This window comes from Dromiciops gliroides, chromosome 3 (genome assembly GCF_019393635.1).
Source record: "Dromiciops gliroides isolate mDroGli1 chromosome 3, mDroGli1.pri, whole genome shotgun sequence".
NCBI classification, from domain to species: domain Eukaryota; kingdom Metazoa; phylum Chordata; class Mammalia; order Microbiotheria; family Microbiotheriidae; genus Dromiciops; species Dromiciops gliroides.
In genome coordinates, this window is record NC_057863.1 from 86,947,947 (window position 1) to 86,975,344 (window position 27,398).

The 27,398-nt window shown below is 36.6% G+C and overlaps 2 protein-coding genes and 1 pseudogene across 4 annotated transcripts in view; 2 read left to right on the plus strand and 1 right to left on the minus strand.

Annotated features, from left to right (window-relative positions):
* Positions 1-27,398, plus strand: part of RAPH1 (Ras association (RalGDS/AF-6) and pleckstrin homology domains 1) — a 130,328-nt gene that overhangs the window by 8,580 nt on the left and 94,350 nt on the right. The gene's annotated exons all lie outside the window — the stretch shown is intronic.
* On the minus strand, positions 7,649-8,084 carry LOC122747171 (annotated as a pseudogene).
* On the plus strand, positions 12,981-14,817 carry LOC122746111. The gene is given in 5 exon segments (XM_043991595.1): positions 12,981-13,869; positions 13,872-13,991; positions 13,994-14,066; positions 14,068-14,113; positions 14,734-14,817. Coding segments are annotated over 5 exon segments (1,020 nt in total). The 5' UTR covers positions 12,981-13,172.

Genomic DNA, 27,398 nt, shown 5'->3' on the forward strand with positions numbered 1-27,398 from the left:
GTTAAAAGGAAATTCCAGGTGAGTATGTATCTACTCTGCAATTCATAATCTCAGACAGTTACCCACAGTAACAGAAGATTGTGACTTGGCCAGGTTCACATAGTATATGTCAGAAGTGGGACTTCTACCTGGGTCTTTCTGGCTTGGAATCCAGCTTCCTAGCTATTTTGCCAGCCTGTCTCTCCAAACAGGAGGAACATTTAGTGGTAGTATGGCCATCCTTTAATATCACTCTTATGTGCAGACCTTTCAAGAGGACTTTTATTTTCTTTATCAGTTTTCCATCCAGCTAATCTTCTTTTTGAAGTAGAAGTCCTGGCTATCCCTTACTCCTGGTCCAACAGTTTAGCTGTTTAAAGTGAAAAATCAAATTTACATTAAGTAATTTCCATAGCAACCATTTCAGAGCTATCTGCTTTCTGATACAGGTTGCCTACTTTTAAAAAAATTATAGCTGCTTTCCAGCTACACCTGACTTAAAAGTAGAGAACTATGGACAATATGTAAATTTCATAGTATGATATTTTTTTTCCTCCTGTTGATTTTAGAACTTCACACGTAAGATGTGACTCCACTATATTTGCCAACTGAATTCAAACCCCAGCTTGCATGCGATTTGTGAGAAACAAACCTGAGAAAGTGATTTTACTTCTATAAATCTCAATTTTTCTCATCTATAGAGTGGAAATAATAATGTTTACACTACCTGCATCATAGAGTTGTTGTGAAATGCTTTGCAAAATTTAAAGCCCTTGGGGGAAGCTAGGTGGCTCAGTGGATAAAGCACTGGCCCTGGATTCAGGAGGACCTGAGTTCAAATCCGGGCTCAAGACACTTTGACACTTACTAGCTGTGTGACCCTTGGCAAGTCATTTAACCCTTATTGCCCTGCAAAAAAACAAACAAAGCTTAAAGCCCTATATAAATGTGAGTTGGATTTATTAGCTTTAGGTCTCTGGACTGCCCACTACTGAAGTATTCCTTCAATTCAACTAGTATTCATTAAGTGCTCATTCTATATGCAGGGCATTATGTTAAGCGTTGGGAATACAGAGACAAAAATCTACAAACCGTCCCTGCCATTCTTTTAAAAAAATTATTTCTGGGGCAGCTAGGTGGCGGAGTTGGATAAAGCACCAGCCCTGGATTCAGGAGGACCTGAGTTCAAATCTGGCCTCAGACACTTGACACTTAGTAGCTGTGTGACCCTGGGCAAGTCACTTAACCCCCATTGCCCTGCCCCCCCCCAAAAAAATTTTATTTCTGTTTTGTCCTTAAACTTAACAAACATGGACTTTCCATCCATCCATACACTAAGAGGATTGATTACTGCCTGTTTAAAAATGCATATATATTAAAACACAACAGTACCAACCCAGAACTGCTGGGCTATATCAACCCTTCTGAACTTCATTCTGGGCTCTTCTGTGTATTTTTAAAATGTTTCTTATAATGTTTCTTTAAATATTCTTTTCTTTTGTTTTTTTAGCTTTATTTACCTTGTAAAGAGGAACCTAGATGGTGCAGTGAACAGAGCACCAGGCCTGGAGTCAGGAAGACCTGAGTTCAAATCTAGTCTCAAACACTTACTAGCCATGTGAGCCTGGGAAAGTTACTTAACCCTGTTTGCCTCAGTTTCCTCATTTGTAAAATAAGGAAATAGCAAACTGCTTCAGTATCTTTGCCAGGAAAACCTCAAGTGAGATCTCAAAGAATCAAACATAACTGAAACAACAAAACAACAACAAAGTAAAACAATTGAGCAAAGCTAACCAAGTGCCTCATCTGAAAGTACATGCAGCATTCCACATCTATAGCAACCCCCAACCTCTCTATTTTAAAATTTCTTTAAATTAACAAATCTTTTTTTCTCCTTTCCATTTCCCCATTGAAAAAAAATGAGAAAAGAAAAATAAATTACTTTTAACACATTGGAATAGTGAAGCAAAACATATCTCTCATTCTGCACCCTACATCCATCACCTCTATCAGAAGTTGAATAGCATGTTGTATTATTGGTCCTTTGGTTCAGAGATGGTAATTTCATTAATCCTAGATCTTAGAGCTTTCAAAGTTGTTTGTCTATGGTGTTTTTGTTCTCCTGGTTCTTCTCATTTCATTCTTATCAGTTTATAAAAAGTCTTCAAAATTGTTTTTGTAATATTGTTATAGTATAAGTTGGTTTTTTCTGATTCTGCTAATTTCACTCAGCATCAGTTCATAAAAGTCTTCCCATATCTTTGAAATCTTTTCCCTTGTTTTTTAGAGCACACTAGTATTCCATCATATTTGTATAACAGTTTGGGGTTTTTTTTATGTATAAGATATTTTATTTTTTCCGTTACATGTAAAGATAGTTCTCAACTTTTGTTTATACAAGCTTTACAATTTCAGGTTTTTCTCCCTCCCCTACACAGCAGGTAATCTGATATAGGTTATATCTATATATCTATATACATATACATATAGATATGCACACACATGTATATATACACATAATAACATTAATCCTATTTCTGCATTAATCCTGTTACAAGAGAAAAAATCAGAGCAGTGATGCAAAACCTCAAAATAGGAAAAAAAAAAAACAACAGCACCCGAAACAAAAGAAATAGTATGGTTCAATCAGCATCTATACTCCACAGTTCTTTTTTTTTTTTTTTTTCTTGGATTTGGAGATCCTCTTCTATCATGAGTTCCCTGGAACTCTTCTGTACCATTGCATTGGTGAGAAGAATATAGTCCATCACAGTAGGTCAACACTCAATGTTGATGATACTGTGTACAATGTTCTTCTGGTTCTGCTCATCTCACTCATCATCAGCCCACGCAAGACCCTCCAGGTTTCTCTCAACTCCTCCTGCTCATCATTTCTTACAGCACAATAGTATTCCATTGTATTCATATACCACAACTTGTCCAGCCATTCCCCAATTGATGGGCACCCCCTCAACTTCCAATTCCTTGCCTACCATGTAAAGAGCAGCTATAAATATTTTTGTACATGTGGGTCCCTTTCCCAGTTTGGGGGTTTTATTGCATTACTATCACATTACTGTCCCTCACCAAAATAAAAATAAAAGCTCTCCCTTGTCACAAAAATAATTTACACGGAACTTATTGGTCCTGTCTGAAAAACATAAGTCTTATTCTGCACTATGGTTTATCACTTTGCTTCAGTCATCTTTAGTCTACAAGATAATTTGAGAGAGGGAGACATTGCTAACAAAAAGGATAGTCAGGAAAGCCTTTCCATAAGAGAGAACATGTGAATTGAGCCTTAAATGGTGTAAGAGAGGAGGGAATAAATACCTAGCCGTAGGAGATAGTTTCTTCAAAAGTGTGGAATGTCAAGTTCAGGCAACAGCAAGCAGACCATTTTTGTTTGGGATGTGGAATGTGTTCAGGGGATTAATGGGAGATAGATCTAGAAAAGCTGGAGCCAGATTGTGAATCATTTTAAATATCAAATCAGGGGTTTGTATTTAATCCAAGAGGCAATTGTTCTCAATATTTTTTGAGCAGGAGAATGACATGGTTAGCCCTCTGCTTTGGGAAGATTGTTTGACAGCTGTGTGGAGGCTGGATTTAAAAAGGGAGAGAATGGAAAATTAGAGGACTGTCATGATAGATGTTAGGTGAGACCTGAGACATGGCAAGGGCCTATACCAACTTATGGCACTGTGAGTGGAGAGAAGGGGACAGATGCAAAACAAATTGTGAAGAAAGAATTGACAGGAATTGGCAACTCAGCAAATGTAGTTGAATTGAGTCAAGACAATGAGGAGAGGAAAATGAAGCCAAGAAAAGAAGAATGTTGATACTGAGCTAGTGGCCTTTTATGTATACAAATTGGCTTTTTCCCCCATGATACCAGGCTGTTCTCTTACTGCAGCCTTTACAAAATTCAGACATTTTGGACTGATTCTGGTAGAAGGAAGTATGTAAGGCCAGAACATTGCTTCATTATACTCAAATTTCCTGGTAATGGACAAAGTCCATTAAGAGAGAAGTCCCAGTGTAAAGAACTTTTATCTTTTTACTTTATTTGAAACAATAGGCATCATTTGACTAAATAAGTAAGTGTTTTATGTTCCTAAAAGCAAATTAAAGTAATTCAAGCAAGACCCAGCTCCTTAAAAAAAAATTTATTCTGTAATTCAGCAATATTGGACATAGTTATCTTAGGTAAGTTTTATACCTTTGATCATCTTTAAATTGTTTTGTTGAGGCTTTTCCTTGTCTTCTTTCATTAAACTCTGGTGCCATTTGCCATAGCCTTTTATCTTAATGCTACTATATATTTTTGGTCTCTATTGATATTTGTCTATTTTCTACAGTTTAGAAACCCCATGTTTCTAAACTTTTCATTTCTTTTGTTGGTAACTTGGCTTCTAACATTCTAGTTTGAAACAGCTCTTTGTTTCAACAAATATTTTATGTCTGTTGATTTTTGTTCCCCCTTTACTGTCTTGCTTTTTTCAAAACTTTGATTCTCTCTTCTAAATATATAATCTCTCTCCTCTTTGGTCCTTTTCTCATAAGGTATGTACTTTAAATTAAACTATCCTAGATCTTTGAAGCAGACTTCTTATTTTTACTCTGAATCACTATAATTTTTACCTTCACAGAATGTTGATAAAAGTGCTTTGTAAATCCTAAAGCATGTTAGAAATGAGTTATTTTCTTTCTTTCATGATTCCTTTGGCTAGCCATTCCCTTTCTTCTGCATCCCCTTTACCCCTCCCCTACACAGGCATGCACGCACACACAGAGCAGATCTTCCTATTGGTTGACTTTCTGAAAACCAGTAGGCAGGATGTCATCCACTTTTGTCCACAATGTCCCAGCCTTACCTTTTAGTTGTTACTTCCATAGGATTCTGCCTTCACCCCTGTCACCTTGTATACATTTAGAAAAGTTTTGTTTGTTTGTTTTTTGCAGGGCAATGAGGGTTAAGTGACTTGCCCAGGGTCACACAGCTAGTAAGTGTCAAGTGTCTGAGGGCAGATTTGAACTCAGGTCCTCCTGAATCCAGGGCTGGTGCTTTATCCACTATGCCACCTAGCTGCCCCTTGGAAAAGTATTTTTACAGGTCTCTCTTGGCTGTTTTTATCCTTAGATGCTGCATTTATTTAGTACTCCTGTATTTCTGTTGATTGGGGTGTTCCAGAAGCAGATAATCTCTTCACATATGGTTTTCTTTTAAAAAGTGATTCCAATTCCTTCCTATTATTGAACATCCATTTCCCCCTCCTTGCATGGTTAAGCTCACATTTTCAGTGTAGGTCATCCTTGAATGCATCCTGAGCTCCATTCATTGCTCTTAGGAACAAATTATTATTCTATTCCCTCTAAAGTTTTCTGGTGGGTACAGAGTAATCATACATTATTAGGATCCCCTTTCCTTTGTTTTGAAGATCTTTCTCTTGATGCTTGTAGAACTTGTCCTTAATTGAATTGTTAAATTTAACTGCTAGAGGTCATGAATTTTGCAGCCTTGGATTTTTTCTGGAGGTGATCTATGAATTCTTTTAGTTGGTATTTTGTTTTCTATGTTTAGAAGATGTTTAGTTCTGGGCAGTTCTCTTCTATTATTTCCTGCATTATGGTTGACCATTTTTTGTTTGGAATGTGGAATGTGTGAAGGGGACTAATGTGAAATAGATCTAGAAAGGCTAGAGCCAGATTGTGAATCACTTTAAATATCAAATCGGGGGTTTGTATTTAATACTAGAGGCAATAGTTCTTAATCTTTTTTAAGCAAGGGAATGACTGTTCTGTCTTGTTCTTCTGAGAGAAACTATGATCGTCCTGCCTTCAAGATCACTATTTTGTTTGCATAGTGAATATATTTTCTTTTTATGTTGCTTTTTTGCTTGTCTTCTAAATTGTCCTTCACTTCTATGTATTTGCATTCCCAATCTGTTGTTCTCTTTTATTTATTTGGTGAGATGTGTAATCACATTTTCCAATTTTTCTTGTGTTTTTTTAAAATTCTGCCCATTATTTTTGCTATTCAGGCCATAAATTCTGCTCATAATTCTCATTTCTCTTTTGAACCACTCAGGAACAATGTTGTGGTTCCATGTTCTCAAATTTCACAAGGCCTGCTGTCTCATCAAGTGTTGGATCATTTTCCTTTGTTTTACAATATTTATTCATAAATGCCTGAATTTGTTTAATAGTTTGGAAGGCCATATTTCCTTCAGCTGTTAACATTTTCCCAGTTGATTTTTATGTATATCTCTTTCAGGTTATTTGAGCTTTCTTGAAAACTTTGGTAATTTCAGGCTTTTTTCCCCCTGATTTTTACTTTCTGATGGTCATCTCTGATGGTGGTTTCCTTGGAGACTGGCTCTCAAAGCATCTCTGTTTCCTTCCATATTGGGCAATTCATGGTTCAGCAATCTAGCTCTCTTCCCAGGGTAACTTTTGGGTGGCCAGAACTGGCTCAAGTTCTATGTTGTGCTCTTTCCTCTAGACTTAGTGGAGTATTGCAAGGCACCTTACTTCCCCACCCCAAACATACACGCACACAACTCATACACCGTGTTGTATCCTGATGTCTCGTCCTGCTCTTTCTGGGCAGTTCAGAGAGTTGCAACAGAACTTTGGACACTGGTGTATAGGATTGTGGCCCTGTAGCAGGCGTTGGCTTCTGAAGAGCTGGCTGGTGCTGTCAGAGCAAACTTCCATAGGAGTTCTCAGATTGGGGTTTTTTTTTTTTTAGTATAACTTTGTCTTCACAAGACATTTTCTGTCAATTTTACCATTTTCTCGGAGATGTGATACATTGAAGTCTATAAATACAAATACTTTCAGATGTATTTGCCCTTTTACTACAAAAATGGAAGAGGTGGACTTTAAACTGCTCCCAAGGAAGCTTGATTGATTTTCTTTCAGTAGAAAAATGATTTATTTTGACTCTTCACACATCTTATTGTTTAGTGAACACATCCTCACATAAAACCCCAAACTTCAAAAGCAACATGGGATCAAAGCACAACTGATCCCCTAGATTGTTTTTTTGTTAATTATTTATTGTTTATATTATTTATTTATTTTTTGGTAAGGCAATTGGGGTTAAGCCCAGGGTCACACAGCTAGTAAGTGTCAGTCGTCTGAGGTTGGATTTGAACTCAGGTACTCCTGACTCTAGGACCAGTGCTCTATCCACTGCACCATCTAGCTGCCCCTATCCCCTAGATTGTTATCAGGCTTGAGGCTCTGGCTCCCTGAATTTATCTTGTGCACATCTTCACCAGAAGTACCTTTTCCTGAAAAGCTGAAATTTACAAATGGATTGTAGCAAACAACAAAATCTTTATTCAATACCTTTATTATACAAAGGAAATAATTTCTCTTAAAAACTTTTGGGGAGAAACAAAATAGGACAGATATGATTACTTGACGTGAGTGGTAGGTCAGCATTATTATAAGCTTATGATGTCAGTGGAAGACCAGGAAGGTCTTTTTTTCCAAAAGATGAACTAAACCTTTTTCCATGTTTATACCAGACCTTTCTGTATGTCATTCTAAGACACAATCTGTGTGCTAAGTTTTGTCCTGGAGGGCAAGAACAGCTTTTGAAACATCACTGAAAGGAGCAAATCCATTTACTGTTGTATCTTCACAAAAGGAACTCTCACCCAGTAGATAAGTTCAGCAGCTTCATTCTCATGAACACTCACCATGAAGAAACTCAAGGACAGTGATGAAGCCAGTGAATAGAAAAAGAAACCTATTGAGCTTGGGAATATTTGGTGCATTGGATCAGTCTAGGATTATGAAACCTAAACCTTCCATTGTAAACAGGAAACTGGATGGAAGTCCTTCTATAATGTATTGTCTACTTATCCTATATTGCAAGGAAGCCACTGGTCTCTGGTATCTGTGTTCATTTGTCATAAATCCAACATTAGAAGATTCTGCATTGACATCATAAATTAATGAGAAAGTATGACAATAATACCAGAGTGTACACTGTCATAGCTGATAGCATGTAGGCCCAGGGCAGCTTTTTTCAGCTTCAGGTTGGGATATTTGAGGACCACAAAGGGCACCTAGTGCAACAAATCCATGTCAACTGCAACATCTGGTGACCCCAGCCACTTACTTCATGGCACTGGCATAGTTGCCACTGACACACTGTACAACACTGGAAACTTGATTAGTTTGGAGTGCTCTGACTGGCAAAATAACATTACAAATACTGCAGTGCCCCTAGACGGTAGCATTTTTAGAAGAGAGACCATCATCAGTCCAGTTTTGTAGGACTAAGCTTATTCCATTCATGAAGATAGTCAAATTGGACTATGCAAGGCACTGAGAATACAAAGACAAAAATGAAGTGGTCCCAAACTCAAGGAGCTTACATTACATATAGGGAGAAACAACTTTTACCCATATGAAGTACATACAAATTGTTTACAAAATTAAAACAAGGTTATAGGAGTGGCCAGCAGCAAGGGGTTCCAAAGTCCTCTCTTACAGAAAGTGGAACTTGAGCTGAACTTGAGGTAAGGAGAGAATACATTCTAGCCATGGAAGACAGCCAGTGCAAAAGCATGGTGTGGTTGGGAGATGAAATACGCTGTGTGAGGAAGTTGGCCCATCACCAGACCTAAACAGACTATTGAAGACTATCAAAGTGCCAGAAACCACTGAGAGGTGGTGAGTCTGGGTGCTCCAGAGTTGGGGACATTTGGAGTAGACTTAGTTCAGCCAGTGTCTGATTTAGCCAGATCTGGCAAAACTGGAAAAATGTCAAAATAGTGTGTTAGCATGTGGCAGAGAAAGGCTTTAGGGTATATAATGACAGTGATAGAGGGGACTCTGGGAAGTTGAGGCCTGGCAAGGACTCTTACTATCAATTCGAGGTATGGCGCTTTTGAGAAAACTAATGGTACAAGACTAGAATAGATGAAGCAGAGTTAATTATGTTATTGGTATGAGAATATACATACAGATCATTCTGTACCCAGTACAATTAAGGGATTTTGTTTTAGCAAGGAATAAATATTTTTCTCTTTAATTCAAGAAGTTAGCAATAGTTTTTTTTCTTATAGGGTTATTGTGAATATTGTTTTTATCGTTTATTATTCTTGTTACTATGGCAGGTGATGGATGAAATGACTGAGGAAACAAAGGTTTGAGCTTCTAAACATATCAATTTATTAAGCATTGCATACCAATTGTAAAATAAATCAGTTCAAGGTATTCCTCAGCTTTGGCACTGGGCCCTGAATACAGGGAAGACAGATTTTAATACATTAAAGACCACTTAATTAAAAGAAAACAGTCAACCAGGATACAAAATTATGTAATCTGATTTCTGATTGGAGAAAAGATTAGGGACTTTCCAAGTTGGCAGGGGGAGAATGAACAGGTTCAATTCACTGAAATCAGAAAAAGAGGTGTCAATCCAGGGCCAGTTCTCAGATCAGACCTATGGGTTACTTGAGATGTGGTTAAATGATTTACTCATCCATTGTGATGCATGAGGCTTAATAAGTTTCTTACTAAGGATCTGAACCCAGGTCTGCAGACCCCAAGTTTGACATTCTATGGAGAAAAGTAAGATTAGTATGAGCTGAGAAAGTTGGAAAATATTTCATAGACAAGGTAGTTCTTAAGCAAGGGACAACTGCTCACTAGGACTGATCATGAAGCTCCTGTATCTAATAAGCAATCATAATAAGTATTCCTAACCCTAAAGGTTCCTTATTGGGGGTGGGCGGTGGTGAATGGACTGGCACAAGAGGGCTGAGGATCTTGGGGTCTGGAAAGGTCCACCATCCTTTCCCCTCACCTGCACTGTCAGTCATCTGTACCTCTCTGAGAGGATCTATAACTGTTTTGATTCTGTCCCCTGAAGGAGTTTCTAAATTCACCAGTCATCATCTAATCTCCTTTTGCCTAATCCTACAGTCCTGCATCTTGTCTCCCCATCTATTGCTATAATAGCAAAATCTAGGGGGTTGATGGAGATTCTCGACTGCCTGACCTCTCTGCCTTGTGGTTTCCTGTTATAGAGCCAAAGTGCTCTGGGCTATGGTTGTTTCCTCAGCTTTGCCTTGTAATCCCTTTTCTTCCCTCTCCTTTCCTTCATAAATATATGTTGCTATTTCTTTAATTATGTCTGTACTTGGCATTCCAACTTGGACACTGCCTTTCAAAATATTTCCGTATTTCTGGCAAGGATTGGTAAACAAAGTGATTAGAAATGAAATGTGCATCTCTAGAATTTAATGGGTCTAGTCCAGCATATTGTTTGACACTCTTACACAATCTATCATAGAATCTACTAGGTCTTTCATTAGGTTCCTGAACAGTATCTACAAATTTTTGCCAGTTATCAGTCTTGCTAACACATTGCCTTTAACAACGTTTCCCTTGCCTCCTGCAAATTATCAAAATGCTGGGGGATATTAGGGTCCCAGTTAAGGTCTTCTAAAGGCCATCGTGTAGCAGCTTTTCCTGATGTGGCTAAGGAGTTTACTGCCGATATTATATCAGCTCTTTCACCTGGGGATAATATTTCCATGAGATCAGTAACATCACCCCAAGTGGGCTGATATCCTCTAAAAAGTGCCCTAAACTGGCTGTTAACTGTTGTGGGAACCTCATCAAATTTAGGAATATCTCATTTCCATGAACTCAAATCTTTGGGACCAAAGGGTGTGTATTGTCTGAGCCTCACTACAGCACCCTTTTGATCATGGATGAGGATCTCTTGAAGGGGAATAATTTGGGGCTTTTCTGTCTCCTCTAAAAGCAAGTTTTCATCTGTAGAGGAAATAGAGGGAGAAGCTGGCATCTCCTGTGTGAGCTCCTTGCTCACTCTACTTCAAAGCTCTCAATAAGTTAAATATTTGGGGGACTTAAGGTACAGGATTAATTACAAATCTCTCAATGTTTGAGGATCAAAAGATCAGGACTCCAGCAACTGGTCCTCTAATAAGCTAAAATATTCTTTATGCAACCTAAAACACAGTTCGATAAGCTTTCTTTTTTCCATACCTGGCTAAATCAGTAGCTTATATGAATCCCATGCTGTGAGTATCCTTTCTAGGGGATACCCCTGTATTATATAGTAGGGTTCAGTATTTTTAGTCCCCATATTGTAATTCAAAATATGCCTTACTAAAACAAAAAGATAAATAAAATTAAAAATAGAAAATCCACAAAAACAAAGCATTAACATGATCTTATGAAATTACAGCCTAAAATAATTTCCCCCCCAAACTTTTGCTCTTATCCCCTGTTTGTCTGATTAACCAGATTAAAGCTAGAGAAAGAAAAGCAGGTACTTAGCAGGTAGAAGAAACCCATTTGACAATTTAAAGGGGACAGGCACATAAAATCAGTGAAAATAGGAGAAATGTACAAACATAAAATTTCTTACCCAGCTTCCTTGCAGAGAAGATCAGAAGACTGAGGAGTTCAACACCCCCTTCATGGTCAGTCAAAACTGTGGCATGTAAAATTATATGTGGTCACCTTATTTCTGTCCCAAGTTTGGGGAAAATTAGCTGGGGTTTCTAATATATTGCTACTTATAAATTAGAAGCTTTAGCACCAGTTTTGGGGCATTAAGCATTTATTAAAGTATATTAGATATTAGTAAAGAGAGATAGCACATGGCTCAGAAAGTTAGGAAAGCCTAGCTAAGATAGAGGAGAGAGAAAAAGGCGCCTCCATTTGCGAGACTCAGGCCAAAAAGAGGAAGTCCCTATGCCTCTGTGAGTGGAAGCTTCCTTAGGTCTGGACAAGAGGTGGTCCCTACACACAGCTCCAAGCTAATTGGCTAGCATCACCCAAATCCATTAGTTCACTGAACTTGAGTCCCTGAGCAGAATGTGCTGAGTTCAGAATTCAAAGAACACACCCCCTGAGGGCCAAGCCTTCAGGTAGGTGTGGTTCCAATCAAGTTAACTCCAAGTGTAGAGTAACTCCAATCAGTAAAGTCAATCCAATCCATCTTAATATAATCCCCTCTGAGTAGAGGCCTCTGGGCATCCCAAAACCCATTATTTTCTCACTTGCAGGACTGGAGATCTCTGGAGAGATATTAAGGCTAGATGTATGGATCTGGGAATCATCTGCATAGGGATGCTAATTGAACCCATGGGAGCTGATGACATCACCAAACGATAAAAGGAAAACCAGAAGAGAGTAATATCAAGAAAACCTATAGAGAAAATAGTATCCAGGAAAAGAGGGTGATCAGCAGTGTCAAATGTTGTAGAGGTTTCTTTAAAGAATTTAGCCTAGAAGGAGAGCAGAGATATCGGATGATAGCTAATAGGAAATAAGGATGATTGGATAAATGTTTCTCACACACACAGAGTCCATAAAGTTGAGTTGCTTATCGTTTTCTTACTAAATTATAAGCTGTTACACCCTTCGTTGCGCTTTATACATAGGAAGCACTGAATAAACAATTGTTGAATAAATTCTATAGAATAATGTTTAGGAAAGCAGTTTGGAAAAGTATGCTGACAGTGTCTAAAATGTCTCAATATTTTACTAGAGATCCCACTGCTAGGCATATGCCCTAAGGAGGTCAGTATCTGAATAGAAACATCCTATATACACCAAAATATTCATGGCATCACTTTTTTGTGGTAATAAATAATTAAAAACAAAGATGATGCTCCCCAATTGGGAAATGGTCAAACAGATTGTGGTACATAGCTGTAAACATGCATTACTGTGCCATAAGAAATGCCACATATGCTATGAATTGGTCCATCCATTCTGGAACTGTCCATACATTTAGACCCAGAAATTCCACTGCCAGGCATATGCCCCAAGGACTTCAAAGACAGAATGGTCCCATATGTGCCAAGTAGTCATTACTTAACTTTTTATTTTAACAAAGAACTGGACACCAAGTAGATACTGCAACAGTGTAAAATGATGGAATAACAAAAGCCCACATTCTGTGTGATAATAATGGCTGAGCTTGTCCCCAGAGAAGAGTTAAGAAAAGGTATCTTTGAATGTGGGAATCTAAAGAAAAGATTAAAGCAATTTCCACTGTGGAAGGATGCCATGCATAGTTGTATAGACCAGACTCATTGTCTGTGGGGCAGAAGGAGCTAGCACACACTTGGCCTGGTTAAGACGTTCCCCAAGGCATAAAGGGTTCTTAAACCTATGAAATGTTTTCATTGAAACACAAAGACCTTCTTTCCTGTGCTTTATCAGAATTAAGGAAAAAAGAAAGCCCAGTACAGCCCCCAAAGATAAAACGCCATCAAGTTACTACGGTCTCAGAAGAAGAAAAAAGGATTGTAGATCAAGAAATGGGCCTCAATTTTAGAATGCCAGTGATCAAAGTTCATATATCTCTACCATCCATTCATAAATATTCTTCAAAACGTAGAGAGATAAAAAGAGAAATCTACCACCATCCAATTTACAGATTATGTCATTTTATTGATGGCCAATCCAAATTTAAAATTAGCCATCTCTTTGAAAGAGATAAGAAAGAAGCTACTAGAACACATGGCACTATCAACTTTTCCCCGCTTTATAGTATCGATAGACAGTATAACAACAAGGAAAAGGTGGAAAATGTCCAAAAGAAAATACAATTTTTAGCCATGCTCCAAATTGCTGATGAAATTGCTAACGAAAATGTTCACAAATATCTTCAAGAGAAAAATTACCTTATTAAAAAAAGAAATAAAGAACAAAACAAGAAACTAGAAGAAAGTTTTCAAAAGTTTCAAGAGACCAGATTGAGACTGATGGACAAATTCAACGAAAGGAGAAATTCTTTTCTGGAAGGAGCCAAATTCAAAGCACGAGAACATCTGATGGTAGGAGACATGAGCAATCGGCACACTACACTGTCAAACTCCAGTTTGACAGATATAAGGGAAAACAAGACATTGTGATAAAGAATAAGAGTCTTGTGAAGGAAATGAAGGAAACGGATAAATACAATAAGGAATTAGTTAAGAAAATGAAGAAAGGATCAAAGCTATACATAAACGGCATGTAGAAGAGCAGTTAATTATTCATACCATTGCTACTCAGAAAGCTTCTGACAATTCAAGAAGTCAAAACCAAAGTGGCTGCCATGAAAAGTCATCCTGTTCAACGCTCCTGTTCTACGATGTTCTCAAAGGCACTATCCTATTTTCTTCCCCTTCTCTACACTTTTCAGAGCCTCTCAGGCCCATTTTTTTGCTTGGTCACCCAGTGCAAGGGACAAAGGAACAATCCATGACCATTTGTCCTCTGAACACTAATGTGTGAGGGAGATGTTGCTGACCAGGAGCCTCCTCTCACAAAGAAGCTCCCAGACACCATGAATGGTTTAGATGGGAGGAGACAAAGCTCTCTGAAAGCTGAGAAACAGCTGCTCAGCCAGTGAGCATAATGAATATTTTCACTCCACAATGTAAAACTTAAGGACAATAATTCCCAGATGGCTACTTCCCTTGGTCCCCAAAGGATGCAATTTGTCTATCAATTCAAAAACTTTAATTCTATTGAATGTAGTATATGCAATAAATAAATGTTTTAGGTTCATTTCAAAAATTTTAAAAAAGGGAGGAGGGGGCAGCTAGGTGGCGCAGTGGATAGAGCACCTGCCCTGGAGTCAGGAGTACCTGAGTTCAAATCTGGCCTCAGACACTTAACACTTACTAGCTGTGTGACCCTTGGCAAGTCACTTAACCCCAATTGCCTCACTTTAAAAAAAAAAAAAAGAAAAGTCATCATGTTCACGTCAACCTTCCTTATGGACACCCAAAGAATTCTTTCCTTTCTAGCTCATTCACATTCTTGAAGTGATTTCCATTTCACATCAAAAGTCATTGGGAGCACTCTCAGAAGCAAGAGAATATCTGCTATGACAAAATGGATCTGTTTTGTTTCATTTTATTAAAATTAAATTTGTATTTTATTTTCTCAATTACATTAAAAATTTTAACATTCAATTTTTTGTTTGTTTCAAAATCTTGGATCTTTGGTTTTGTTAAACATTAGATTACTTTGGTCATTTACTGTATGTATTGTGTGTCTAATCTATTCCACTGATCTACCACTCTATTTTATAGCCAGTAAAATGTTGCTTTGATGATTACTACTTTGGAATATAATTTGAGTTCTGGTATTGATAAAATATTTCCCTTAACATTTCTTTTTTTTTTAATGGATTCCCTGGATATTTTTGATCCTTTGTTATTAGAAATTAATTTCTGTGTTGTTGATTGGCTATTTTTTTAAAAAGGTATCTTCCTTTCACTGTAGAGGTAGGAAACTGAGTGGATTATTTCATATACTGGGGTCCTACTCCCCTATATGAGGCAATAGGAGTGGATGTGTTTGTTTTGCCAAATTTTTAATTTTTAAACCTTTGTTACTAGGGAATCCTTGCTAGGCACTTGTCAGGGGTTGCCATTTCTACATCTAGTACAATGGGTCACTCAGAGCCAGAGGCTTTAAACAAAGTTCTTTTATTAAATCATATTCCAACATCCTCATAAGCAATTCTCATGGTAGCTTAGAAGCAATCCAGAGAATAGCATTAAATAAAAGCCACTAACAAGAGTCCTAAAAAGCAGACAGCAAAGAGGTTCACAGGTGTCTCAAGAACTCTGCCAAAGTCTCAAAAACACTTTTGCATTCTTCTTGCCCAAAGCACCAACATTTTGGTCCCAGGTAAATCCACTTAAATGCAAAACTAACCCCAAATGCCCCAGATCTGTGTAACTTCCTTGCTTGAAACAGTCTTACCTAGTATGGGAGTGTAGGGGGTTAACTCATACCAATCATGGCCAATCCAGGATACAACAATATAGTTCCACAACAGTAAGGCATGTGGAAGAGATATATTGGGAAATGAACATGCTGTAAAAACCAAAGGAATATTTTAAAAGAAGTGCCATTTTGATATTATGAACAGAAAAGGGCTACCCAGATTTGCATATTATACAAGTACCATAAAAATAATCAAGTCATTTGACCATGTATGTGGAAATTGCATTTTTGTTTAACATTTTGTGTGTTTAAGCAAAATGACTTGATTTTTATATGCTTTCTATTATATAATAAAACAATATTCTACTTTGTAGGACATGAATTATTCAATAAAAATCAGCATTTTAATATTTCTGTTTATAACTTGATTTTATCTCAGTAAGATTTTAGAAATTGTTCTAATTTAGTGTTATGAACCTTAATTTAAAATTTTCATTGCCCTTAATAGTTGAAAAGAATGGATGATACTCTGAGTTGAATAATGCAGGTATTTGTTTTAAGCATATTGATTTAGTTTTGTGTATTTTTGATATTAGAAAATAAATCTGAACTATAGACCTATTTTAAGTGCATACACTGAATGAGACGTAGTATAAGATTGTATGCATTAGTCAAGTAGAAAAGACTTGAAAAGACCCATGAAAGAAAGAAATTAAAATAATTGCTCAAAGCTGATGTAAAAATAAAGAATAAAAAAGAACTGCTAAGTCTGAAGAAAGTATACAGGAAAACATATACCTAAACACAAAAGAAAATTAAAGATAAGCACAGAGACATAAATCCTAGAAGATTAAAGGATTAGTGCCATTAGGGACCTGAATAATTCCTGTAGCACTTAGAGTTTTGTAAAAGGAAAGATCCAGTTGGCCAGGCCATTCCTGGAAGAGAGTTTGGAGGTGGCATCCCTTTCCAAAATTTTGCTCAGGACTCTGTAATTTCTATTTCTGGCTAAAGTCAGACAGGTACCCTGTATTATAGTTATTATGAGAAAATGTCCATGTGAATCAGGTAGACTTTGATTATCTTTCCTGTGGTCTGATAACTCCTTATATTTATCAACTAGTTTCTTGAAGGGATGATGTTTTCTACTGCTTTGCATCTCCCACTTTATCTGCCATATTGTGGCGTCTTTGTCATCTCAGGAAGATAATCTTCATTCACATAGTTGTTATAACGATGTCAAAACCTTATATGCATTTAGCTTATATTAATTAAACTATAGTATATATGGAGATGGAGAAAGACAGACAGACACACACACACCCCAGAGTAAGGTCAGATGGGAGTTTGAAATATGTTCTCTTTTTTTACTCAGTTCTTGAGTACCCCTCAATTTGAGCACCTTTCCACAATGAGTATGTCTAGAATCTCCTCTTCAGTCTTCTCATAATCCATTCATTCTGCTTAATTTGAAAAGGACAGTCTTAGTTGGCCTTCCTAGCATTCCAGGTCAGATAAAAGACCCTTGCTATGTTCCCACTGGCTTTGCCTCATGGTAAGCAGAAAGAAGAAATATTTTGTCTATTTTTGCTTTCTTCTTTTTAAGTAGAAATCTTGGTTCCTGCACTTCTGGGTATGGTGAAAAATAAGATTTATAGTCAGTCATTTGTTGGGCCAACTACCGAAGACTCATCTGCTTTATTATATAAACTTTCTCTTTTAATATTTTATTTCATTTGATTTTTTTAAACAATAAGCACTGAATTTTCTTTCCTTCACACCTGTCCCTAATTTAAAATAAAAACAAAACCCCTGAAACAATATGCATAGTCAAGAAGAACAATTCCCCGCATTACCCATGTCCAAAAGACACTGTCCTTTTTTTAAAAAGAGATTTTCAAGAGTAATGTTTGCTTTTAATGATTTTTACCTGATATGTTGGTTTTAGAATGTAACTCTTGAGTAAGATGTCACTGGTAGTCAAGAAGTCTTGGGTTCAGAACCACTTCTGGCACATACTGGCTGTGCCATCCTGGACAAGTCACTTAGATAATTAATGTTCTTGGCAGCTCTCTAAGACTAAGTTGCAGAGAAGGTGCTGAATTTATTTGGTAGAGAAAGTTTCAAACCACAGGTCCAGTCCCTATCCTTTTTCCTAGAGTATTTAAAAATAAACTATTTCTTTTACTATATAAACAACTCTCATTTTGTCATATAAAATAGGATTTTATGTACACTTGGGCATCTTTTCAGACTGATGTCCAGTGCATAAAGGCCACCCACATTGTTGTAGAAATATAATGAATGATGAGGCTAATGGAGCTTTTTCTGTTTCTGTATTGAGTTCATAGCTTAGAGTCCATGAACTTTTAAAATATTTTGATAACTATATTTAATATCATTGGTATCATTCGTAGTCTTCTGTATTTTATCTTACCCATTAAAAAACGTTTTATGATGAGTCATGCTTTACTAGATGACCAGAGGTGTCCACAGAAAAAGTTAGATACTCCTTGTACTTTGATATTTATTTTGGTTTCTATTACAATTAGTAATCATAGTATTTAAAGAGTTTTTTAAATAAAATTTTATTTACCACTTAAATCTTTTTATTTTAGGATCATATGTGAATATGTATAATGATTTATAAAAAACATTATTTTGTACTCTTTTATATGCTCCATAGCACATTCAACAAAACTTTTAATATAAATGTTGCATTTCCTTGAAAAGATTCTTGATACTAGAGAACAAGCATGATTTTCATGAGTAAATCAAAGAGTTTAAGAGGTTTGGGGAAAACATTGCCATTTCTATTTAATCACAATGGACTGAAAGTGTTTTCTCTGAAGAGATAGCTGTTTATCAATCCATCAATCAGCATTTAATAACCACCTTCCATGTGCCTGCCGTGCACTACTGTAAAGGGCTGGGGAGGGGGAGGAGAATAAAAGACATTATCTGCCTTCAAGGAGTTTATAATTTAATGGGGGAGGAAATATACAAGTGTTAGTTTTCGTGACTCTAAGACCAATATTGGAGAATTGCCTAAAATATCTCTTGCATTGTGACATCTATGCAGTTAATACATAGCTCTCATAACTGTTTTACCCACCTTTAGCTCTCTTCAAAGCATGCTTAGGATTTGCTAATCATTTGATGTTAAATAAATTCATAAAGTACAATAGCTTTATAATACTACCAGATAACCCACTATAGCCTAACATTTCTGCCCAGGTATGGACTTCTATAAAATGGCCCTTTAACATGAGTGATAAAGGTTAGTATACTTTCCTATGTAAGTGTCTAAACAAGTCATTTTGTTGTTCAGTTGGTTTTCAGTCATGTCTGACTTTTCATGACCCTATTTGGTATGTTCTTGGCAGAGATATTGGGGTAGTTTGCGTTTTCCTTCTCCCGCTCATTTTACAGATGATGAACTGAGAGAAACAGGGTTAAGTGACTTACCCAAGATGACACAGCTAGTAAATGTCTGAGGCTGGGTTTAAACTCAACAAAGATGGGTTTTCCTGACTCCAGGCCCAGCTCTCCATCCACTGTACCACCTAGCTGCCCCAAACAAGTCAATATAATGATATAACTGAGAAGGAATGTATACATAGCAACTTATTGTTAATAAAATTACCACAAAATTTGCTTTTTAATCCTAAAAGTTAGTTATAGCTAAACAAATGTTTGGGATTAGAATTAATCTACAATCATCAATACAATAACTTCCAAATAATATACAATGCTAATTTTAAACGATTATCTAGGATTATAATTTCCATCAGTAAGACATAAAATTATACCACAAACTGTAATTACTAGTTGTATTTTCAGAATTCAGCAGATCCAAAATCCAAATGCAAACTAATTGAGAAGCAAGCTAGACAAACTAGGTCATCTTAAACTTTTTCTACTCAGTCCCTTTTCACCTGAGAAGTTTTTACATGACCTCGGATATATTTGTATATAAAATAGGTATAATAACTTTTTATAGTTGCCAAATTTTTCATGACCCCCATATTCAGTTACACAACCCCATATTTAAGAAGCTTTGATTTAAACAACAGTATTAGAGTGTTTCTGCATCAGAGTATGATCTTCCTTCCTTCCTTTTTCTCCCTTTCTCTTTCTACATCTCTTCCTCCTCCATCTCCTTCCCTTTCTCTTTTTATCTGTCTCCCCATCTCTTCTAGGCTGGAAATACAGTGGCCACTGACAGTCAAATCCCAGTACTAATTGGCATGGAACAGTTCACTTGCTCCATTTTTCCAATTTGGGTTTGTTCACCAAAACTTAGGCATCCTGGTGCCCTCACTCTCCCTTAGAATTTGTGTGAATACAGATGGGTTTAGACACAACTGCAGCTTGGAACTCCCTAACTCAAGCCATCCACTAGCTTTAGCTTCCTCAGCAGTAAGAACTAAAGGCATGCATCAACAAGCCAGGGAAGAATATGTTCAGAAGTTGATACATGAAACTCATTTTGAAGAGGGTTTTTATTGAGAAAGAAGATATTTTTAAGGCAAGTAAATCACTATTTGGGGACATTGAGAAATTTTTAAAGTATGAGCTGTGCAGATTTGTTGCACTGTTGTTGTCATGTAACTGTGTGTAAAGTATTTAATAAGAATTTCATTCCTATTTTCCCTGATTCTTTGTAAGTCTCACTATAGTGCTACTTATTCTTTCCTGTGGTGGGGAGGGTTACATATTAATTTAGAGTATATTTTGATTGCTCAAGAATCATTTGATTATTTAATTTTCCAGTTAATAGAAAATAAAGTAGCAACCCGTCTTTTTTTTGTTTCCACCATCATTAGAAATCTTTCCAAGATAGTCATCTACTTTCTTGTCTTTATTTAAGAAATCATAACACCATAGTCAGAACTCAAAGGGACCTTAAAGATACCTCTGCAAGACCCTGGTGACTATATTTACAGTGGCCTAATGGGAGGTTTTGAGGCCTAAGCAGCTGGTTTGCCCTGGGAGTATTTTGGTGGCAGATCCTTTGGCTGAGCCAAAATAGCAGCTCCTCATAACAAGAAAGAAATATTTTTCCCATTTTAAATCAGAGGAAACTAAGGCAAGACATAGTTTAAGTGACTTGCCCAGGTCACACAGCTAAGTGTCTGAGAACAGATTTTAACTGAGTTCTTCCTGACACCAGGCCCAGTGTTCTACCCATTTGACCACCTAGCTGCTTATCTTGGGAAGACTTAGGAACTCATGTAAAAGTATACAAAGTGAAGTAAGCAGAACTAGGAAAATAATATACATAATGATTAAAACTAGATAAATGGAAAGGGGGGAAAAATCTGAACACTGTATAAGTATAATAGTCAAGCTTTTCCCTGAAGAAGGAAGGGGACTTTTCTTTACAGATAGAAGACTGGCTGTGAAACATTGCATTTTAGGTCAGGCTTGGTTGATATATTGATTAGTTTTGCTGAATTGCTTTCTTTTCTCTATTTTTTTCTCCTGTCACAAGAGACAACTCTCTAAAAAGAGGATAGATTTTTTTAAAATGAAGGTGGTATGAAAGCAAAAGTTCTATGAATATAAATTTAAAGCTAATAAATTGTAGAATTAGCAAAGTCAAGCTCACTGGTCCATGGCTTGAAGAGATAACACTCCCCTTTCAGACAACATCTGCCCTTCCTCAGTTCCATGGTACCATAATTTTATAAAGATCATTAAGTAAGACTTTAAAATAGGTTAAAACTGATATTAATTATAAAGGTGTTTGGGTATATAGATTAAAAACATAAGAACACCTAACTTCTCCAGTTTCTGTTTTTAGCTTTAGGCACTGACCAATCCTATTGCCTGTTTGTAATATATTTTGATCAGTAAGGGTAAAAGATGCAAAAGCAAATGGAAAATTTCTGGAAGCCTTGAATTGGATTTTCAAGATAAATCATCTGGGCACAACACAGCAGATTTGGGATCAAAGCGATAGGTTCCAAACTGTTACTGAAATATCAAATTTGATTCAACAAAAATTTTCAGCACCTATTATTGCAAGGCACTGTGTTAAGTTCTGGGAGTAGAAATAGAAAAATGAAACAACACCTGTCCCTTCTGGGGGATTTTAAAATGCACATAGCATAGTGCAGTGAAATGAGAAGCCCTTCATTGAAAACCTCAACCAGCTGTTCATTTAACCTCTTCTGGGCCTCCATCCTTTTTCTTATCTTTAGCTCTAGGGTCTTAAATAAGATGTCCCTGCACTCTAAACCTGTGATCCAGCCACATAAATGAATGAATGAAAGACATTGTTTATTCAGTGCTTTTTAGTGGGGAGTAGAAATTAAAAAGCTAGTCAGCTTCTCTCAAAGTATCTATATGAGTTCTTTTAATATTCTAGAGTGTAGTTAGCCTATCAGATTAGTGTTAGCACCATCTCTTTTTTGTGTTTTAAACCGATTTCCTTCTCTTTTTCCCAGTCCATACGTCCTTTACTTTCAGCAGATAAAACATGCTAAATAATTAAGTACCTCTGTCACAGCACTGTTGGCCCATTTTGTCAATCTGATCTCAAAATGGCTCATTGTTAAAGGGTCTGGGGAGATGAGGAAAGAAATAAGGCCATTGAACATGGCCTTAAAGTGTCTTTTAACTCTTTTTGTATCCCAAAGTGCTTAGCACAGTGCCTGGCACATAGTAGGCACTTAATAAATATTTATTGATTGATAAGCAGATGAGAAGAAATCATCTTTGAATAAGAGGTTGAAGGTGCATGACAAGAAAAGATTGCTGGTACAAGTTGTTTCTTGGAGTGGGAGTAGAAGAGTAGACAACCCTAAACTAAATGAGAACAAGTGGAACAAACTGATTATACCTAGAAAAAATTTAATTATTTTCTTTTTTCTCAATTACATGTAAACTAACATTTTAACATTTTTTAAAATTTGGAATTCCAAATTCTCTCCCTCCCCCCACCCCTAAGAAGGCAAACAATTTAATATAGATTATACAGATATAGTCATGCGAAACATTTCCATTTTAGCCTTGTTGCAAAAGAAAATACATGATATCTGCAAATTATTTATTTTTTGTTTATCTCTCTTTGTGGGGTGGTTGGAGTTGGGCGACATGCCTGGCGTCATGCAAAGGATGAGTGTCTTGTGTCTGAGGCTGGATTTGGGCTGGAGTCCTCCTGGGTCCAGGGTGTGTGCTTTGTCCACTGTGTCACCTAGCTGCCCCATGATGACATCTTTAGGGTAAAATTGAGGGGTGAGAGGAATGCACTGGGGAAGAGGGAAGGGGAGAGGTAGCATGGAGTGAAATCCCACATGAAAGAAACAGGAAAGGGCATATGGAGTGGGGGGAGAGATGGGGGAGGAGCAGGGCAGTAAATGAACTTTACACTCATCAGAATAGGCTCAAAGACCTTAATCTCTTCAGAGTGGGCTCAAGGAGGGAATAACATACACACTCAGTTGGGTGGAGTAATCTGTCTAACCCTGCAGGAAAATCGGAGGAGAAGGGGATAAAGAGGGAGGGAGCAAAATAAGGGAGGGCAGATTGGGGGAGGGGGCAGTCAGAAACAATCCCTTTTGAGGAGGAATAAGGTGAAAGAAGATAGATAATAAATATCATGGGGAAGGGAATAGGATGGAGGGAAACAGTTAGCAATAGTAATTGTGAGAGAGAAAAGGGAAATTGTACGAAAAATATTTATAGCAATTCTTTGTGGTGACTAAGAATTGGAAATCAAAGGAATATCCATCAATTGGGGAATGACTGAAGAAGCTGTGGTATGTGATTGTAATGGAATATTATTGTGCTATAAGAAATGACAAGCAGGATGATTTCAGAAAAATCTGGAAAGACTCATGAACTGATGTATAGTGAAGTGAGCAGAACCGGGAGGACATTGTGCACAGTGACAACAGTGTTGTTCGATGAGCAATTGTGAATGACTAGACTATTCTCAGCAATGCAATGATCCAAGACAATCCTAAAGGGCTATCCACTCCCAAAGAAAGAACTGATATTGATTGAACACAGACTAAAAACAAAAAAAAAGAGTACTTGTGGATTGTACATATATAAGCTATGTCAAATTGGTTGCTGTCTTGTGGAAGGGGTAGGAAAGGGAGGGAGAGAGAAAAATTTGGAACTCTAAATCTTATGAAAATGAATATTGAAAACTACATTTACATGTAGCTGGAAAAAATAAAATAATTGTTTGTTACAGAAAAAGAAAATACAGACCAAAAAAAACAAGATTTAAAAGTATGCTTTGTTCTACATTCATATGGCATCAGTTCTTTCTCATCAGAGTCCTTCAAAATTGTTTTGGATTATTATATTGCTGAGAATAGCTAAGTCATTCATAGTTGATCATTGTAAAATATTGCTGTTATTGCATAAAGTATTCTCCTGGTTCTGCTCATTTTACTTTGTTGTTGTATAAGTCTTCCCAGAAACCTATATTTTCTTGAAGGGAAGTTCATGTTTTCTTTACTACAGAAAAATCACGCTTTTTGTTTGTTTGTTTTGCTTAACCTGGTACAGATAATAAATTTTAAAGGTTTCTTGGACAGTAAATGTTAAACATAAATTTTCATTTTTCTTGTGACCAAGTATAGCAGTATAAGTTTTAAGTACCTTTTTAAAAAAATGCTATGTTGTCGAAAGGACAATGATGTTAAAGATTTTAAATAATACATACATATGTATGTATTACATATGCACATAAACACATACACACATTTTTTAAAAGGTTACTTTCTATTGTAGAATATGGCTTTTTCTCCCTCAGTGAATTATTGTTGTTATTATTTGACATCTTATGTGTTCTTTGAACTTAATAAGTTTTTGTTAAAACTGCTTATAAAATAGATTGTAGGTTATATTCCTGAGCAAGAATATAAGGCACAATTAAAAGTTTTCCTGAAAATAACTCGACTAGTTTTAGTCATCTCTGGAATTTGGAATATGGGGGGGAAAGTATCAGGTAGTAGCAGCTCTTATTAGCTTCCTGGCAATCTGTCAAGTGTTTAGATTGCTCAGGTGTGTGGTAAATGATCAGTATTGTTTTTATTTGCAGTGTGGTTGTTAACTTATAGTATAATGTAGAATTGTTACTGTATAACTTTTTCTGCATCAGTTTATTAGACAAGTCTTCACACACACACAAACACACAAACTATTTACATTGTAAAAGTCTTATACTTGGAGATTTCATTCCTAAGTGAAATAAAGTTGTTAGATTAAGAGAGGAGAATATTAGACAGTGATTCTGAACCTTGGTGATCTTAAAAAAAAAAAAAGGCAATCTGTCTTGTTTTGTTTTGTTTTGTTTGTTTGTTTTTTGGTGAGGCAATTGGGGTTAAATGACTTGCCCAGGGTCACACAGCTAGTAAGTGTTGCGTGTCTGAGGCTGGATTTGAACTCAGGTCCTCCTGAATCCAGAGCCAGTGCTCTATCCACTGCGCCACCTACCTGCCCTTGTTTAAGTCTTTTGAAGTAAGCCATAACATTGGTTATGTTTAAACAATTTACGTAAAAAAAGTTGATTATTGGCAAATAATATGATGAAATTTTTAGTTTTCTTTACCATATTAGCAGAATTGTTTTAGAGTATACTGCCATTTTAGGGCCAACCTAATAATATAGTGCTCAAACATTGGGACTTGGATATGTGAATTGCCTTTATGTTATTTAGAGTATATAATTTACAAATCCTCTTCATGACTGGTCCTATTTTGCTCATCTTTGGTTTTAACTACATTTTTAAAAATTAATATTATGTAAAAATAGTATTAAGCTGTTTTAGTGGACCATGTAATATTCCATATTTACTCTTACAGTTTCCTTCCTTTTCCTTGTAAAATATTTTAAACTATTTAGGTAAATATGGCATGGAATAGGGAACTTTTGTATTGATATTGTTATAGTCCAGACTATGCAATACATTTGAATTGATAGTGTGGGGGCCAAATTTAATATATGAAGAGTTAATTTGGTGGCTCGCCTAAATATTGGGGGTCCCGGAGATAATGAGGGAGCTCTAGGTTTAAAGCTTCCTCCCCTCAGAAACTGCCTTTTTAGATATTTCTCCCAGGCCAATAAGAAAGGAGCCTTACAGCCTCTGTTCCACAGATGTTTTATTAGGGAGAATAAAGTAAACAGCAAAGGTGAAATTAATAAAATCAAAGACAAGGAAATAGGGGAAAAGAAATAAGGATAATCCTCCTAGCTCTAACCTAAGTCTATTCAAAAGAGCAGAGTACCTTACCACCTGGAACTTGTAGCTTCAATGGAAAGCACTACTTACAACCATGTTTGAATGACTCCGCTGCTGCTGCTGCTGCTGCTGCTGCTCCTCCTCCTTCTGCTCTTGCCACCGGAAGGGAGGAAGAAGGAAAAAGAGAGCGAGCTCTGGAAGAGACTCAGACTCCCCTCAGCAAATGTCCAATTTTCCTCCCCCAAAAGGGGAGGTCTTTCAAAAACTGCCTATGGGGAGAGATTTCTCCTTCTGATCTCAGTAGCATATGTACCTTCAGGGCCGGCCAGGTGTGGCCCCTCCCAAATAAATCAGCCAGATTTAATTTTACCACAATAGTCCATTGAGCTGGTCCATCAGTATATGTATCTTGTTTTGTTTTTTTTTTGTTTTTTGTTTTTTGTTTTTTTGCGGGGCAATGGGGGTTAAGTGACTTGCCCAGGGTCGCACAGCTAGTAAGTGTTAAGTGTCTGAGGCCGGATTTGAACTCAGGTACTCCTGACTCCAGGGCCGGTGCTTTAACCACTGTGCCATCTAGCTGCCCCCAGTATATGTATCTTAGACAGAAATCTCATATGGACAATAAGCTAGGCCCAGAATTGAATCACAGTGGGAAGAGGTCAGGCTATAATATATTTGGTAAATTGCATAATTCTTCAACAATTTAAAGCTCTTCCTTTAACAAAAACCAGTCATTAAAAACTGCTATTTTTTTTTTAGTTGAGCAGCAGTGTGAATTGAGCAGACCTCAGAGTCAAGAAGATTTGGGTTCAGGTGCTGCTTCTGACACATACTGGTAATGTGAATCTAGGCAAATCACTTAACCTCTCAGTAACTTTGGCAACTCTTTAAAATTGTAAATTAAAGAGAGACAGGATATTCGCCCATATTGGCAGGAAGGTTTTCCTCATTGAGAGTTCCCTATATCAGTGAAAATCATAGGTCCGGTATAAAAAAATTTCTTCAAGTGTTGCAATATGACTGCAATTCCTAGAATACTACAATTTTTGAAAGATCAAAATTTTGGACAACCCAAAGTACAATAGAAACCTATACTTTGTATAAGTGGCTGTAGCATCTTAGCAATGAAAGCTATGTATACAGGGGTCATGCAAAATTTATTATTTAGGATATGTATACTAAGAAAAGGAGTTGGGTCAGTCTTTTTGAAAAGGAAAAGAACAACAAATAGAGACTATGCTAATAAATGAATTTTACTAGAAGAAAATGTTGATTTATGGTTTCTATCACACAGCATTTGATTTTATGCTGATTTAAAATTTGTATAATTCTTTCAGGTCTATAACCTAGCTCTCAAATTATATTATAAATTCATGAGCAAGAACTAATACTTCCCATAGTAGTTAGCACACTAGGCAATACATTCTTTGGTTCCTTTTCATATTATCTAAGAAAATCCTACAGT